The sequence below is a fragment of the Staurois parvus genome, unplaced genomic scaffold (assembly GCF_062004578.1).
Source record: "Staurois parvus isolate SC_StPar_1 unplaced genomic scaffold, SC_StPar_1.0 ptg003027l, whole genome shotgun sequence".
Classification (NCBI taxonomy): Eukaryota; Metazoa; Chordata; class Amphibia; order Anura; family Ranidae; genus Staurois; species Staurois parvus.
The window spans coordinates 97,424-114,522 of record NW_028320823.1 but is presented as its reverse complement, the minus strand read 5'-3'; the positions used below and the strand labels follow the sequence as shown (position 1 = coordinate 114,522).

Sequence of the window (17,099 nt, the reverse complement as noted above, 5' to 3'; positions counted from 1 at the left end):
ATACACCGTATATATAATTAATTTATTTTTATTTTTTTATCCCCTGCAGATTTTGTCAGTTTGCCCACTTACACAGAAATGAAGTGCCTATATTTTTTTATCATAGGTGTATTTTAAATGATAGAGACACAATATCAACCAAAAATCCAGAAAAAAAACCACGATACAAATGTTATAAATTCAGTTGCAGTTCAGTGAGTAAAATAAGTATTTGATCCCCTACCAGCCAACAATGATTCTGGCTCTGTGCTAATGGGGTACACAGATTGGTTCTGCCAATTTTTTGGAAGGAGCTCCTGACGAAAACTCGTTATGTATATAAAAGACAACTGTCCACAGAATCTTTCTTCCACCTCACCACCGTGGGCCAGACCAAAGAGCTGTCTAAGGACATCAGGGACAAGATTGTAGACCTGCACAAGGCTGGAATGGGCTACAAGACCATCAGCCAGAATCTTGGTGAGAAGGAAAGAACTATTGGAGCGATTATTCACAAATGGAAGAAATACAAAATATCCATCCATCGCCCTCGGTCTGGAGCACCATGCAAGATTTCACCTCGTGGGGTAAGGATGATTGTGAGAAAAGTGTGGGATCATCCCAGAACTGCACGGGAGGAGCTTGTGAATGATCTCAAGGCAGTTGTGGCCAGTCACCAAACAAGCCATTAGTAACACAATACGCCACCATGGATTGAAATCCTGCATCACCCATAAGGTCCCCCTCCTCAAGAAGGCCCATGTCCAGCCCGTCTGAAGTTTGCCAATGAATATCTAATGATTCAGAGAAGGATTGGGAGAGAGTGCTGTGGTCAGATGAGACCAAAATTGAGCTGTTTGGCATTAACTCGATCGCTGTGTTTGGAGGAAGAAAAATGCTGACTATGACCCCAAGAACACCATCCCTACAGTAAAGCACGAAGGTGGAAACATTATGCTTTGGGGCTGTTTCTCTGCTAAAGGTACAGACCAACCTTGCCGTATTAAGGGGGCCATGTATTGTAAAATCTTGGATTAGAACCTTCTTCCCTCAGCCAGAACACTGAAGATGGGTCATGGATAGGTCTTCCAGCATGACAATAACCCAAAACATACCGCCAAGCAACAAAGGATTGGTTCAACAAGAAGAAGCACATTAAGGTCATGGAGTTGCCTAGCCAGTCTCCAGACCTTCATCCTATAGAAAATGTTTGAAGGGAGCTGAAACTTCTGGTTGCCAAGTGACAACCAAGTAACCTTAAAGATTTAGAGAAGATCTGTAAAGAAGAGTGGACCAAAATCCCTCCTGAGATGTCTGCAAACCTGGGAACCCACTACAAGGAACGTCTTACCTCTGTGCTGGCCAAGAAGGGTTTCTCCACCAAGTACTAAGTCATGCTGTACTCGGGGATCAAATACTTATTTTACCCACTGAGCTGGAACTCAATTTATAACATTTTTGTATCCCTTCCCCCTTCCTTTAGAAGCACCATGATCCGAGCCCTCCTATTCCTTCTGTACTGAACTGTATTGTGATTGGAATGTCCCCCTTTATATTGTACTGCGCTGCGCAGACTGTTGGCGACATATAAATCCTGTATAATAATAATGTGTTTTGTTGGCTCTATCTAATAGAATTTTCTTACCTGCGCCATCACTTTGTGTTTCAGCCACAGGGTGGCAGCGTTTTTAGATTGTAGCAAGTTGCCTCTTGACAGCAGAAGATGTTCTCTGAGCAGCCCGAGTCCGATTCCAACTCTTCCGAGGACGAGGATGAGGAGGACGAGGAGGAGTCCCAAAGCCGCGAGAGTTTCAGGTGAGGCTTGCAGTGTGCGGGTGGGAGCGTTGCGCCTTTTCCTGTCTCATCCTCCATCTGTGTGCTGATTGGCCGCACTCTGTTGCCCAGGCCGTCCAACGAGTCGGGGAGGTCGGTGGAAGATGCTGCAGTGCCGACACCATGGAGCAGACATGTACCCACCTGTGCAGTACCGGGTAGGTGAGTCCGTCTGTCTCCTCTTGTGTATCACTGAAAGGATTGCATGGATAAGCAGTGACCAATGTCTGTAAACTTTCCCCTTCACTGTACAGGGCACTTTGTGGCGGCGGGTCACCCCATGTCCTATCACCCCCGCACTCTCTATCACCCTAGTTTTGAGGCTTACTACGCTGCCGTGGCTGCACTTCACAAGTCAGAGACGCCCCAAATGCAGCTCCGGAGGGATCAAGGTAAAGTACTGAGCTGGGGAGATTCCCCCAGTAGGTTGTCTCTGCCCCTCCCACAATGGGGATATTTCCCCAGTAGGTTGTCTCTGCCCCTCCCACAATGGGGAGATTTCCCCAGTAGGTTGTCTCTGCCCCTCCCACAATGGGGAGATTCTCCTGCAGTAGTTTGTGTCTCTGCCCCTCCCACAATGGGGAGATTCCCCCAGTAGGTTGTCTCTGCCCCTCCCACAATGGGGAGATTCTCCTGCAGTAGTTTGTGTCTCTGCCCCTCCCACAATGGGGAGATTTCCCTGCACTAGTTTGTGTCTCTGCCCCTCCCACAATGGGGAGATTTCCCAGCACTAGTTTGTGTCTCTGCTCTTCCCACAATGGGGAGATTTCCCTCCAGTAGTTTGTCTCTCTGCCCCTCCCACAATGGGGAGATTCTCCGGCAGTAGTTTGTGTCTCTGCCCCTACCACAATGGGGAGATTCCCCCAGTAGGTTGTCTCTGCCCCTCCCACAATGGGGAGATTTCCCTGCATTAGTTTGTGTCTCTGCCCCTCCCACAATGGGGAGATTTCCCAGCACTAGTTTGTGTCTCTGCTCTTCCCACAATGGGGAGATTTCCCTCCAGTAGTTTGTCTCTCTGCCCCTCCCACAATGGGGAGATTCTCCGGCAGTAGTTTGTGTCTCTGCCCCTACCTCAATGGGGAGATTCCCCCAGTAGGTTGTCTCTGCCCCTCCCACAATGGGGATATTTCTCTGCAGTAGTTTGTGTCTCTGCCCCTCCCACAATGGGGAGATCTCCCCCCCCCGTAGATATACCTACGTTAGTCACATGTCCATGCTGTCTTCTGATCCTCCCCTTCTCCTCCAGGATTCCTCGTCCACAATGGAGAATATTTCTACTCGGACCCGTTGCAGCCCCCCGGCCACAGAGTGTACAACTGCCTGTCCCCCACTGCCTACAATGTAAGTGCCCCCTGCAGGAGCAGTACCTGAACAGACAGATGTGAGGCGCTGCACTTAGATATTTTTTTGTCCCCCAGAACAGAAGCTGCTGGTTGGGTGACTACTGGACCTCAGCAGCTCCTCCACAACACTGGGGCCTCCCAGACTGAGAAATCCAACCAAAATGGAGAAATGGCGCATCAAATAGTCATCCAAAGAGTCCGTCTCCATTTATTGCAGATCAAAATGTCTAAAAGGCAGCCATCGCGTTTCAGAGGCCAACAATCCACCATCCATGCCAACAATTCACATCCAGTGAAAATAGGCAACATGTTTCGAAGCCGACAGTCCCCGCTCTGCAGGACTCCAGTTAAAAGAAAAAAAAAAATTAGCAACATGTTTCGGGGCTGACAGTCTCCCTTCATCAGGGTTCAAATGAAAACGACTCTGATGTTTCCTGGGGCGGCCATCCCTCCTTCATAGGACTGAAATAAACGAGACCAACATGTTGCCATGGGCGACAATCCCCTTTTATAAGGACTGAAATGAAAATTGCTGATGTGTTTCCAGGGGCAGCAATCCTCCCCCCTTTTATAAAGTTTGCATTGAAAGTTACCAACACGTTTCCGGGGTCAGCAATCCACCCCCCTTTTATAAGGACTGAAATGAAAACTGCCAACGCGTTTCCAAGAGTGGCAGTCCTTCCCTACATAAGGTCTGAAATGAAAATTACCAACATGTTTTGGGGGGCAACAATCCCCCCATCATAAGGTCTGACATGGAAATTACCAACGCGTTTTGGGGGGCGACAGTCCCCCCATCTTAAGGTCTGAAATGGAAATTACCAACATGTTTTGAGGGCAACAATCCCCCCATCATAAGGTCTGAAATGGAAATTACCAACACGTTTTGGGGGACGACAATCCCCTCCCCCCCCCCATCAGAAGGTCTGAAATGGAAATTACCAACACGTTTTGGGGGACGACAATCCCCCCCCATCAGAAGGTCTGAAATGGAAATTACCAACACGTTTTGGGGGACGACAATCCCCCCCATTGTAAGGTCTGAAATGGAAATTACTAACACACATTTCCAGGGACCGCAATCCCTCCGCTTCATAAGGACTGAAATGCAGAATTACTAACACGTTTCCAGGGGTAGCATCCCCCCCTTCATATGGACTGAAATGAAAATTGCCGACATGTTTCCAGGGGTAGCAATCCCCCTCCCCTTTTTTATAAGGTTTGCAATGAATGTTACCAACACGTTTCTGGGGGCAGCAATCCCCCTCTCCCTTTTTATAAGGACTGAAATTAAAATTGCCAACTTGTTTTCAAGGGCAGAAAGGACTGAAATTGAATGACCCACTCTTTTTGGGGCAAAGTCCCACTTTTTTACGCGCAATGTGTTTTCAGGGTCCAACAATCCCCCTTATCAGGGTTCAAGTGCAAATTACCAATGTGGGGGCCGACATTCCACTTTCATGTGGTCTGAAATTAAAATGTCTAACACGGCTTCCCTTCATCAAGGAGAAAAATGAAAATATCCTTGGTGTTTGAGGGAACGGTTCCTCGTAGTCCGTACTCATGGTTCCTGTAGGACTGTCCTCCTGAGCCTCACTGGGAACGTTCTATCATGGTCATGATTGACTTCTATGCTAAAGGGAAAATTCTTCCTTCCGCATGCGTCTATGGCGACCATTATTGAACACATCCCAGGAGTTTTTAGATACCAACCTAGTAGAAAGCATACGCATTTGAGCCCTGATGAAGGGGGGTTGTCAGCCCCGAAACGTGTTGGTCAACTTCTTCCCTGTGGTCACATTTTGATCTGCAATAAGTGAATGTGAACTCTTAAGACAGCCATCTGGTTCCTCTTCTATCTGAGGACAGACTCTCAGGCTGGACTTTTTCCTAATGACTTTCTCTCTTTCTTTTTTTTTTTTTTTTTTTTTTTTCAGATGCTCAGGGTCTTCAGGCTGGTCACTCCTCCTCCCATAGTTTCTCCTGGAATATTTGTTCCAAGCTTTGAAGGGTCACAGGCCTCGGCCAACCGAGAAGAGCCAAATCCTGCATTGCCTGCCAACCAAGAAGGGACACCGAAGACCTCGGAGATGGACTTTTCAGGAGAGTCAAAGCAGCCTAACCCTGGTTCATCTGGTGAAGCTCAAGCTGTACACACCCGTGAGGGCACTTTTGGCAGTTGGAGAAGCGCCTTTAGGCCAGTGTGCTCTTCGAGCAGTGGGAGGAGCATCTTTAAGCCAGTGTCTACTTCAGGAAGTAGAGGGGTCCCCATTGAGCCAGTTTACCTTTCGGGAGGCAGGAGGAACCTCCTTGCACCAGTATACCCTTCAGGAAATGGCAGGAGCCTCCTTGAGCCATTGTGCCCTTCAGGAAATAGGGGGAGCCTCATTGAGCCAGTGTTCACTACAGGAAGTTGGAGAAGCCTGCCTGAGTCCTTGTGCCCTGTAGAGAGCGGTAAGGGCCTTCCTAAGGCAGTGTGCACTGCGGAGAGTGGGAGGACCCTCCCTGAATCCCCATGCACTGCAGAAAGTGGGCAGGGCCTCCCGAAGTCAGTGTGCACTGTGGAGAGTGGAAGCAGCCTTCTGAAGTCTATGCGCACTGTGGAGAGTGGGAGGAGCCTCCCAGAGATGATGCGCACTGTAGAGAGTGGGAGGAGCCTCCCAGAGATGGTACACACTGTGGAGAGCAAGAGGAGCCTCCCGGAGATGGTGCGCACTGTGTGGAGTAGGAGGAGCCTCCCAGAGATGGTGCGCACTGTGGAGAGTGGAAGCAGCCTCCAGGAGTCTGTGCTCACTGTGGAGAGTGGGAGGAGCCTTCCGGAGATGGTGCGCACTGTGGAGAGTGGGAGGAGCCTCCTGGAGTCTGCACTCACTGTGGAGAGTGGGAGGAGCCTACTCGAGTGTGCGCTCACTGTGGAGAGTAGGAGGAGCCTCCCAAAGATGGTACGCACTGTGGAGAGTAGGAGGAGCCTTCTGGAGTCTGCACGCACTGTGGAGAGTGAGAGGAGCCTCCTGGAGTCTGCGCTCACTGTGGAGAGTGGGGGGAGCCTCCCAAAGATGGTGTGCACCGTGGAGAGTAGGAGGAGTCTCCCGGAGATGGCGCGTACTGTGGAGAGTAGGAGGAGCCTCCCGGAGTCTGCGCTCACTATGGAGAGTGGGAGGAGCCTCCCGGAGATGGCACGCACTGTGGAGAGTGGGGGAAGCCTCCCGTGGATGGCACGCACTGTGGAGAGTAGGAGGAGCCTCCCGGAGTTGGCATGCACTGTGGAGAGTGGGAGGAGCCTCTTGGAGTCTGTGCTCACTGTGGAGAGTGGGAGGGGCCTCCCGGAGATGGTGCGCACTGTGGAGAGTAGGAGGAGCCTCCCTGAGTTGGCACGCACTGTGGAGAGTGGGAGGAGCTTTGTAGAGTCTGCGTGCACTGTGGAGAGTGGGAGGAGCCTCGTAGAGTCTGCGCTCACTGTGGAGAGTGGGAGGGGCCTCCCGGAGATGGTGCGCACTGTGGAGAGTAGGAGGAGCCTCCCTGAGTTGGCACGCACTGTGGAGAGTGGGAGGAGCTTTGTAGAGTCTGCGCTCACTGTGGAGAGTGGGAGGGGCTTCCTGGAGATGGTGCGCACTGTGGAGAGCAGGAGGAGCCTCCCGGAGTTGGCACGCACTGTGGAGAGTGGGAGGAGCCTCCTGGAGTCTGCACTCACTGTGGAGAGTGGGAGGGGTCTCACGGAGATGGTGCACACTGTGGAGAGTGGGAGAAGCCTCCTGGAGTCTGCACTCACTGTGGAGAGTGGGAGGGGCCTCCCAGAGATGGTGCACACTGTGGAGAGTGGGAGGAGCCTCCTGGAGTCTGCGCTTACTGTGGAGAGTGGGAGGGGCTTCCCGGATATGGTGCACACTGTGGAGAGTGGGAGGGGCCTCCCGGAGATGGTGCACACTGTGGAGAGTGGGAGGAGCCTCCCAGAGTTGGTGCACACTGTGGAGAGTGGGAGCAGCCTCCCGGAGTTGGTGCACACTGTGGAGAGTGGGAGGAGCCCCCCTGAGTCAGCGTGCACTGGCAGTGTGATTTCCAGGAATGGTCCATACACGCTGTCTGAGCTGGAGGCGGTGTCTGGCCTTCTCCATCTATCTGCTAGTTACCCTCCCAATGGCAGCCAGTAGGGGGCAGTGTTCCTCGGGACTGTTTTATACCGCCCCTGTTATTTCCGTTCAGTATTTATTTCCTGATAAAGTTTTGCACTTGTTTGTGACAGATTTTTGCACTGCACACCTTGTATTCTTATGTTTCATAGATTTTTAATTCCGTGTTATATTTTTTTATACACTAATGGTCAGTTGTGCAATAAAAAAATTATTTTCAGAGTGGGGGAGATTTTTGTGATGGCGGATTCGATGCATGGCCTGACTGTGTAATAGTTTCCTCCCCATTGTGGGAGGGGCAGAGACACAAACTACTGAGGGAAATCTCCCTGTTGTGGGAGGGGCAGAGACACAAACTACTGAGGGAAATCTCCCCGTTGTGGGAGGGGCAGAGACACAAACTACTGGAGGAAAATCTCCCCGTTGTGGGAGGGGCAGACAAAAACTACTGGAGGAAAATCTCCCCGTTGTGGGAGGGGCAGAGACACAAACTACTGGAGGAAAATCTCCCCGTTGTGGGAGGGGCAGAGACAGAGTACTGCCAAGAAATCTCCCCATTGTGGGAGTGGCAGAGACACAAACTACTGCAGGGAAATCTCCCCGTTGTGGGAGGGGCAGACAAACTACTGGAGGGAAATCTCCCCGTTGTGGGAGGGGCAGACAAAAACTACTGGAGGGAAATCTCCCCGTTGTGGGAGGGGCAGACAAAAACTACTGGAGGGAAATCTCCCCGTTGTGGGAGGGGCAGACAAAAACTACTGGAGGGAAATCTCCCCGTTGTGGGAGGGGCAGACAAAAACTACTGGAGGGAAATCTCCCCGTTGCGGGAGGGGCAGACAAAAACTACTGGAGGGAAATCTCCCCGTTGCGGGAGGGGCAGACAAAAACTACTGGAGGGAAATCTCCCCGTTGTGGGAGGGGCAGAGACACAAACTACTGCAGGAAACCTCTCCGTTGTGGGAGGGGCAGAGACACAAACTACTGCAGGAAACCTCTCCGTTGTGGGAGGGGCAGAGACACAAACTACTGCAGGAAACTTCTCCGTTGTGGGAGGGGCAGAGACACAAACTACTGCAGGAAACCTCTCCGTTGTGGGAGGGGCAGAGACACAAACTACTGCAGGAAACCTCTCCGTTGTGGGAGGGGCAGAGACACAAACTACTGCAGGAAACTTCTCCGTTGTGGGAGGGGCAGAGACACAAACTACTGCAGGAAACCTCCACATTGTGGGAGGGGCAGAGGCACAAACTACTGCAGGGAAATCTCCCCATTGTGGGAGGGGCAGAGACACAAACTACTGGGGGGAAATCTCCCCATTGTGGGATATGCCAAGGTAAGTCTCTGGAACACTCTGCAGTGCTAACCTAGGGGTGTTGTCCTTTAAGAATCGAAGAAGTGAACTTCTCAGACTGCGACATTCTAGTACATGCAGTCTATGACCCCCATTCAGGGCCTCTTCTTCGGTCTTCCATCTCTCGCTAAATGGCTGCTCTTTATATCTTGCGTACGCCAGTTTGTGGGCAGCGTATTTTTGCTGGCGTCCATTACCTATAATTATAGTTGTGGATATGTACAGTATATAAGTTATTACATACCATGTATCTTCCGCTCTCGCTAGGCTTGGATTCCAGTATTGTTGAAAAAGAAGAAAAACAATTTCCTCTGAGCCTGTCCTGCATGTCGCATGCATTTCACCACACTGAACCGGAGACCCTTCAGTGATATCAGTTATTCCACCGCAGCTGCCGAAATCTTTCAAAATGAGCGCCTGATGGATGGCCATTATCATACGCACATCATCGGACTTAGATTTCATCTCTGACATCCAACACCGAAGCTGGAGATTAGATGCCCGGTGAATCAACGCCAAGGTCGTTGCTGGGGATGCCACGTTCCACTGCACAGGCCGCCTGGAATCTAAAATCCAGCTTGGGTACAGACTTGCAGGAGCGGTGGTGAGCCGATTATAGAATTCGGAGGAAAAAGGATTCTGGGAAACAGTTGTCATGATCACGAGGTAGACGTTTTCTTCCATACAATAACACCCCAAATCATAAAAAAGGAGGATTTCTGATGTGTAATAGTAAAAAAAAAAACTCCACATACAGTTCTGGCCAAAAATATTGTTCCCCGGCATTTCTGTCAGATAACGCACCACTTCGCCCAGGAAATTGTTGCAAAGACAAATGTTTCCCGTGTTTATTTCTTTGGTTTGTATTGGTATGACACAAAAAAAAACAAAAAGCCAAATCTGACACATGCCACGCAAAACCCCAAAAATGGACTGGACACAAAATTCTTCTCAAAATTGTAAGAAATAATTGCATTCCAAGTTTGTGATGTTCCTGTAATTTGTCATTAAACTCCCCTGTATCAATTAACAGATCTTAATGTTCCTGTGTCCACTGTGCACAACATTGTCAAGAAGTTTACAGCCCGTGGCACTGTAGCTAATCTCCCTGGATGTGGACAAAAGAGAAAAATTGATCAAAGATTGCAACGAAGGATTGTTGGAATGGGGGCTAAAGAACCTCCATCAACTTCCAGACAAATTCAAGCTGACCTCCAGGCACAGGGTACAACTGTGTCCGCTCGCAGTATACGTCACCATCTGAATGAACAGGGACGCTATGGTGGGAGACCCAGGAGGACCCCACTACTGACACAGAAATATGGTAGGAGACCCAGGAGGACCCCACTGCTGACACAGAAATATGGTAGGAGACCCAGGAGGACCCCACCGCTGACACAGAAATATGGGAGGAGACCCAGGAGGACCCCACTGCTGACACAGAAATATGGGAGGAGACCCAGGAGGACCCCACCGCTGACACAGAAATATGGGAGGAGACCCAGGAGGACCCCACTGCTGACACAGAAATATGGGAGGAGACCCAGGAGGACCCCACCGCTGACACAGAAATATGGTAGGAGACCCAGGAGGACTCCACCGCTGACACAGAAATATGGTAGGAGACCCAGGAGGACCCCACTGCTGACACAGAAATATGGGGGGAGACCCAGGAGGACCCCACTGCTGACACAGAAATATGGGGGGAGACCCAGGAGGACCCCACCGCTGACACAGAAATATGGGAGGAGACCCAGGAGGACCCCACCGCTGACACAGAAATATGGGAGGAGACCCAGGAGGACCCCACCGCTGACACAGAAATATGGGAGGAGACCCAGGAGGACCCCACCGCTGACACAGAAATATGGGAGGAGACCCAGGAGGACCCCACCGCTGACACAGAAATATGGTAGGAGACCCAGGAGGACTCCACCGCTGACACAGAAATATGGTAGGAGACCCAGGAGGACCCCACCGCTGACACAGAAATATGGTGGGAGACCCAGGAGGACCCCACCGCTGACACAGAAATATGGGGGGAGACCCAGGAGGACCCCACCGCTGACACAGAAATATGGTGGGAGACCCAGGAGGACCCCACCGCTGACACAGAAATATGGGAGGAGACCCAGGAGGACCCCACCGCTGACACAGAAATATGGTAGGAGACCCAGGAGGACCCCACCGCTGACACAGAAATATGGTAGGAGACCCAGAAGGACCCCACCGCTGACACAGGAACATGAAAAAGCCAGATTGGAGTTTACCAAAACTTACCTGAAGAAACCAAATTCGTTTTGGGAGAATGTGCTGTGGACAGACGAAACAAAATGGCAGCTTTTTGGTAAAGCCCATCATTCTACTGTTTGCAGTAAAAGCAATGAGGCCTTTACAGAAAAGAATCCAGTCCATATAGTCACACATGGTGGGGGGGTCACTGATGTTTTGGGGTTGCTTTGCTGCTTCAGGCACTGGATGTCTTGATAGTGTGCATGGCATTCTGAAATCTGAAGACTACCAAAGAATTCTGGGGTGCAATGTAGGGCCCGGTGTCAGAAAGTTGGGTCTCCGTCAGAGGGCATGGGTCTTATAGCAGGACAATGACCTCAAAGCACATGTCAAAAAGCTCCAGAAATGGTTTCAGACAAAGTGCTGGAGATGACTGAACTGGCCAGCAACGAGTCCAGATCTCAATCCCATAGAGCTCCTGTGGAGAGATCTCGGTACAGCAGTTGGGAAAAGGAACCTTCCAATCTGAGAGATCTGGAGCAGTTGGCAAAAGTAGAGCGCTCCAAAATTCCAGTAGAGAGGTGAAAGAAACTCATTGATGGTTACAGGAGGCCATTGATTTCAGTTATTTTTTCCAAGAGGTGTGCTACTAAATGTTAAATTGAGGGTGCAAATAATTTTGTCCGGTCCATCTTTGGGGTTTTACATGGAATGTGTCAGATTTGGCTTTTTGTTTCTCCACTTTTTTGTGTCATACCAATACAAACCAAAGAAATAAACATGAGAATGCCTAAACATTAGTCATTGCAACAATTTTCTGGGCGAGGAGGTGTATTATCTGACAGAAATGCCGGGGTGCCAATATTTTTGGCTATGAAGGTATATAAAAAGCTTAAATTTTTATTTTTTCATAGAAAAAGTACATCTGACATTCATGACTTCAGAAGTCCACAGGACAAGAGATGCACTGCAATCCCATGGTTATACATTGCAGGGTGGGGTCTTTCTGAAATGTAATAGTCAAACCAAACCACCTATGAAAACACTCAAATTTTGTATTCTCATTACAAATTCCATCAGCTGTTAATGACTTCCCCTCATTGGAACATGGAACAAGAGATCCTTTGCAATCTCATAGTTGTATGCTGATTTTTCACGTGTTACTTGGAATACTGTCCACTTTTTCAAGGATACACATGGAAGTCACACATTGAAGAGGATCTCATGTGGTGGACAGTAGTACATTGTTGATCAAATCTATATCAATAGTTAATAAAATGTTGACAGATGGGAAGGCACTCTGTAGCACTTTGATTGGTATAGGGACTCCACTGAGCGCAGGACTACGTATTATAATACTCTGTATCAAGGACTACATATGCCCAGATCATCAGGAAAGTGTATGCCCTAACTGCAAACCTTGAAGACGATCTTTGAGGTAAGTGGCAGCAGGCTGGGCGGCCCATTTGTATGTATCCTTCTTGAGGATCTTGTCCTGGACATGCTTGGTCCTTGATACTGGGTACTTCCTGATCACTTGACAATGCAGATATGTTGAACAATGTACTGTGATCCAAAACAAGAGATCCTCTTCAAAGTGTGAATTGTATGTGTGCCCTTAACATGTGGACTTTTGCAATTTAAACATTGAAGAGGATCTCAAAGGTGGGCAGTAGCAGGCCAGGTGACTCCTTTACTGTGGGGCTTACCATTTCCTTTGGAACTTCTTCTGGACATGTGTGTCCTAGATATCTGGATATTACGTCTTCTCAATATTTTTCTAATGACTGCTATAAATTTGTTGAATGATTAGAAACCATCCACTGAGATCCTACCCTTCCATGAGGATCTTCTCCTGGACATGTGTGGTTCTCCATTCTGGGTGCCTTCTGATCTCTCGGCATTTTACTACATACCATTGATATCAATTTGTTGACCCATCATCTGAAATCCTATTATACACATGGGGCCTACCCTTTTCTGAAGATCCTCTCATAGAAATGTGTGGTCTTCGATCTCTGGTGCCTTCTGAATGCTCAACATTTTACTAATGACCATTCATACAGATTTGTTTAACAATCTGCAATGATCCAGCACATGAGATCATCATCAATTTTTAAACTGTACATGCAGCCTTAAAAAAGGGAACTTTTGCAATTCAAACATTGAAGAGGATCTCAATGGTGGGTGACAGCAGTCCCTTTGTATGGTGCCTACCCTTTCCCGAGGATCTTCTGGGCATGTGTGGGCCTCCATACCAGGTGCCTTCTGAATTTTCAACATTTTACTAATGAAAATGAATGCAGGTTTGTTGAACAATACACAATGATCCATCACGAGATCTCACCTTTCACATGGGGCCTAGCCTTTTATATGGATCCTCTTCTAGACACCTGTGGTCCTTTTGATATCTAGTGTTTTCTGATCCTTGATATAAATTTCTTGAGGAATTACAGTTTATTGCCTGAGATCCTTCCCTTCACATGGTGTCTACCCTTCCCTGAGGATCTTCTAGACATGTATGGTTTTCCTTTCTGAGTGCCTTCTGATCTCTCAGAATTTTACTAAAGACCCTTGCTATCAATTTGTTGAACCATCTACTATGGCCATTACCTGAGATCCTACCCTTGACACAGAGCCAACCCTTTTATGAGGATCATCTCTTAGACGTGTGGTCCATAATCTCTGGTACCTTCTGATCTTTCCCCATTTAGTTAGTGTCCCTTGATATAGATTTGTTGAACCATCTACTATAATTCATCACACGAGATCCTACCCTTCACATGGGACCTACCCTTTCCAGAGGATCTCCTGGACCAGTGTGGATCTCAATCTCTGGTGCCTTCTGCTCTCTTGGCATTTTACCAATGACTATAGTGGATTGTTTAACAAATCTGCATGATCCATCACATGAGATCCTCTTCATTGTTTGATTTGCATGCGCATCCTTGAAAAAGTGGACTTTGGTCCAAGGAACATGTTGGATGAACATCAGCATACAACGAGACTGCAAAGGATTTCTTGTTCCATGTTCCAAAGAGAAGATATGAACGTCTGAGGGATTTTTCATCCTTTTTATGAGGATACAAAATTTGGAGTGTTTTCATAGATGGGGTGGTTATGACTATTGAATTTCAGAAATTCAACCCCTAACTGGGGTGTGGCTTTGTATTAAGAAAAAAGGGTGCATTCAAAATCGGCCATTGAGCTAACCCTCTTTACCTAAGATGGCAGCCAATATGGGCCACAGTAGCAATGCTTAGATTGGGACCATGCTGCAACTGCAGCAGTTGTGGTGAAACAGGTCTTCAAAAATGGGTCTCCAGGAGGAGATATAGTTCTTGGTAAAGGTTTCTTTATTGCGCCATCTTGCCCCTTCCTGCTAACAGCGTACCATGCTACTGCACTTGGGTGATGTATCAGTGATTTTTTTTTATTGGTGGGGGGGATTGGATTGAAAAATGTTTGCGTAAGAGCAGGGGCGGACTGACAACTCATGGGGCCCCCGGGCAATAGGGGATCATGGGGCCCCTGTGTCCTTGCCCAAACTCAAAAAAGTTTATGAAAAAGGTTCCAGGGGCATCTCATGGGGCCCTCTACTGCCCCGGGCAGTGACCGAATTTCCAAATGGTCAGTCCGCCCCTGCATAAGAGGCATTCACTGCTACTAACCACTCCCCCTTAAAACAAGGGGAGGGACTTAGCAGCCATTCCTGTCATCTAGGAATACAGCAGCAGGACCACAGAGTTAGATGTGATAAACCATGTTAAATAATATATTAAAAATAATATTTGCCAATGCCCAAATAATGAGTGAGCATTCAGAAAGTATTCAGACCCCTTTCACTTTTTTCAATGTTATGTTGCAGTCTGATACCACTTTTGTTTTGAATTGATTTTTTTTTTCTCATTAATCTACACTTAGTACCCCAAAATAACAAAGTGAAAACAGAATTTTAGAAATGTTTGCAGGTGTATGAAAAAGGAAAAGCTGAAATCTCACATTGGAATAAGTATTCAGACCCTTTGCACCAACACGTTAAATTTAGCTCAGGTGCCTCCCATTTCTCTTGATCATTGCGGAGATGTTTCTACACCTCGATTGCAGGCCATCTGTGGTAAATGCAGTTGATGGAACATGATTTGGAAAGGTGTGCACCTCTGTATAAAAAGTCTCACAGCTGACAATGTATACTGTATCAGAGCACAAGCCATGAGGCCAGAGGAACTGCCTGCAGAGCTCAGAGACAGGATTATTGCAAGGCACAGGTCTTGGGATGGCTACAAAAAAATGTCTGCTTCACTGAAGGTTCCCAAGAGCATAATGGCCTCCATTAATATATAATGAAAGAAGTTTGGCACAACCAGGAATCTTCCAAGAGCTGGTCGTCCAGCCAAACTGAGCAATCGGAGGAGAAGGACCTTAGGAAGAGAGGTGACCAAGAACCCAATGATCACTCTGACTGAGCTCCAGCGACCCTGTGTGGAGATGGGACAAAGTTCCAGAAGTACAACCATCACCCTGCAGCCCTTTATGGCAGAGGGGCTAGACATTGTGCAAGACACATGAAAGCCCTCTTGATGTCTGTATAAAAAAAGCAGCTGAAGGATGCTCCGACTGTGAGAAACAAGATTCTCTGGTCTGATGAAACCAAGATTGAACTGTTTGGCCTCATTTCTAAAAGTTATGCCTAGAGGAAACCAGGCAGCGTTCATAACCTGCCCAATACCACCCCACCAGTGAAGCATGGTGGTGGCAGCATCAGGGAAGGATTAACGTAGGGCCTATTGGAGCTGCAGCTCCAGGCCCCTACCTTAATATAGGCCCAGCAGCCCAAAAGAGGCTGCAGCTAATTTGTGCCTCTAGCACCCCATCTCCCTTCTCCCACTGTAGCTGATAAACCCTGCCCACCACCTTTAGAGCTGAGATCTGCCCCTAGGATTGAACTGGGCAGAGGTTCCTTCCACATCCTGATTCACTAAAAGTCATTTGGGGTGGTTTTCTAGTTCTACAGGTGGTGAGTGGGGTTTGCCAGTTGTAGGGAGAAAGTAGGCGCAGGGTGGGCGGAAGGTAGGCGCTAATAGGGCCTAGGGTGCGTGAAAGGTAGGCGCTAATGGGGCCCAGGTTGGGCAGAAGTTTGGAGCTAATGGGGCCCAGGGTGAGCCAAAGTTAGGAGCTAATGGGGCCAAGGGTGGGCGGTGGTTAGGCGCTAATGGGGTCCAGGGTGGGCGGTGGTTAGGCGCCAACGGGGCCCAGGGCGGGTGGAAGTTAGGCGCCAACGGGGCCCAGGGCGGGTGGAAGTTAGGCGCCAACGGGGCCCAGGGCGGGTGGAAGTTAGGCGCCAACGGGGCCCAGGGCGGGTGGAAGTTAGGCGCCAACGGGGCCCAGGGCGGGTGGAAGTTAGGCGCCAACGGGGCCCAGGGCGGGTGGAAGTTAGGCGCCAACGGGGCCCAAGGCGGGTAGAAGTTAGGCGCCAACGGGGCCCAGGGTGGGTGAAATTTAGGCGCCAACGGGGCCCAGCGTGGGTGGAAGTTAGGCGCTAATGGGGCCCAGGGTGGGCAAAAGTTAAGTGCTAATGGTGCACCAGACATGCACCCCATTTGCTCAATTAAGCCATGCTTGTCCCCCCAACACCTTGCTTCCCCCACTTTCATTGTAGCTGGCAAACTTCGCCCACCTCCCCCAGTAGCCGAGCGCTGCACCTGGGAGAGAATATGGGTGGGGATTATACCTTGCAGCCTCCTGATAGGCTCTCTCTGCCTGGCAAGGCTGAAGAGACCCGACCAGAGTGTCGGGCTCCACCTTCCACCTTCTCCACCACTAGGTGTTCTGTGTGGTAGGGGATGTGCTGGGTATTGATGGTGATACAAGGTGAACCATTTGTCAGCAGAAGTTCTAATAGACACACTGACCCCCCTCTCATCCCCCCCCCCCACTCCCTCCCTCTCTCACCTCCCTATTCTCTCACCCCCCCCCCCCTCTTTATCTTCCCCCTTAAGTACATGTGATGTTGCAGTTTTTCCTTTTTAATAAATTTACAGACATTTCTAATAGTTTTCACTCTGTCATTATGGGGTCCGAGGTGTAGATTAATGAGGGAAAAAAGGAATTTAAATAACTGTAGTATTCGGCTGCAACATAACATTGTACAAAAACAATCATCAAAATTCCATATGATCACCTGCTCCATCTAGTGGCCATTATGCAATATTTTCCTGAAATACTTTAACCAGC

At 49.0% G+C, this 17,099-nt stretch overlaps 1 protein-coding gene across 2 annotated transcripts; it reads left to right on the top strand.

Moving 5' to 3' along the window:
• The first annotated feature begins 227 nt into the window (after window positions 1-227).
• On the top strand, window positions 228-7,502 carry SAP25 (Sin3A associated protein 25). 2 transcript variants are annotated; one of them, XM_089667103.1, is made up of 5 exons: window positions 228-1,794; window positions 1,885-1,970; window positions 2,067-2,204; window positions 3,059-3,153; window positions 5,093-7,502. In XM_089667103.1, the coding sequence occupies exons 1-5, from the start codon at window positions 1,703-1,705 to the stop codon at window positions 7,301-7,303; spliced, it is 2,622 nt and encodes an 873-aa protein (XP_089523229.1). In that variant the 5' UTR covers window positions 228-1,702; the 3' UTR covers window positions 7,304-7,502. The 2 variants fall into 2 exon arrangements, with proteins under 2 accessions (XP_089523229.1, XP_089523230.1); XM_089667104.1 differs by having other exon boundaries at window positions 1,885-1,974.
• The last annotated feature ends 9,597 nt before the right edge of the window (window positions 7,503-17,099 follow it).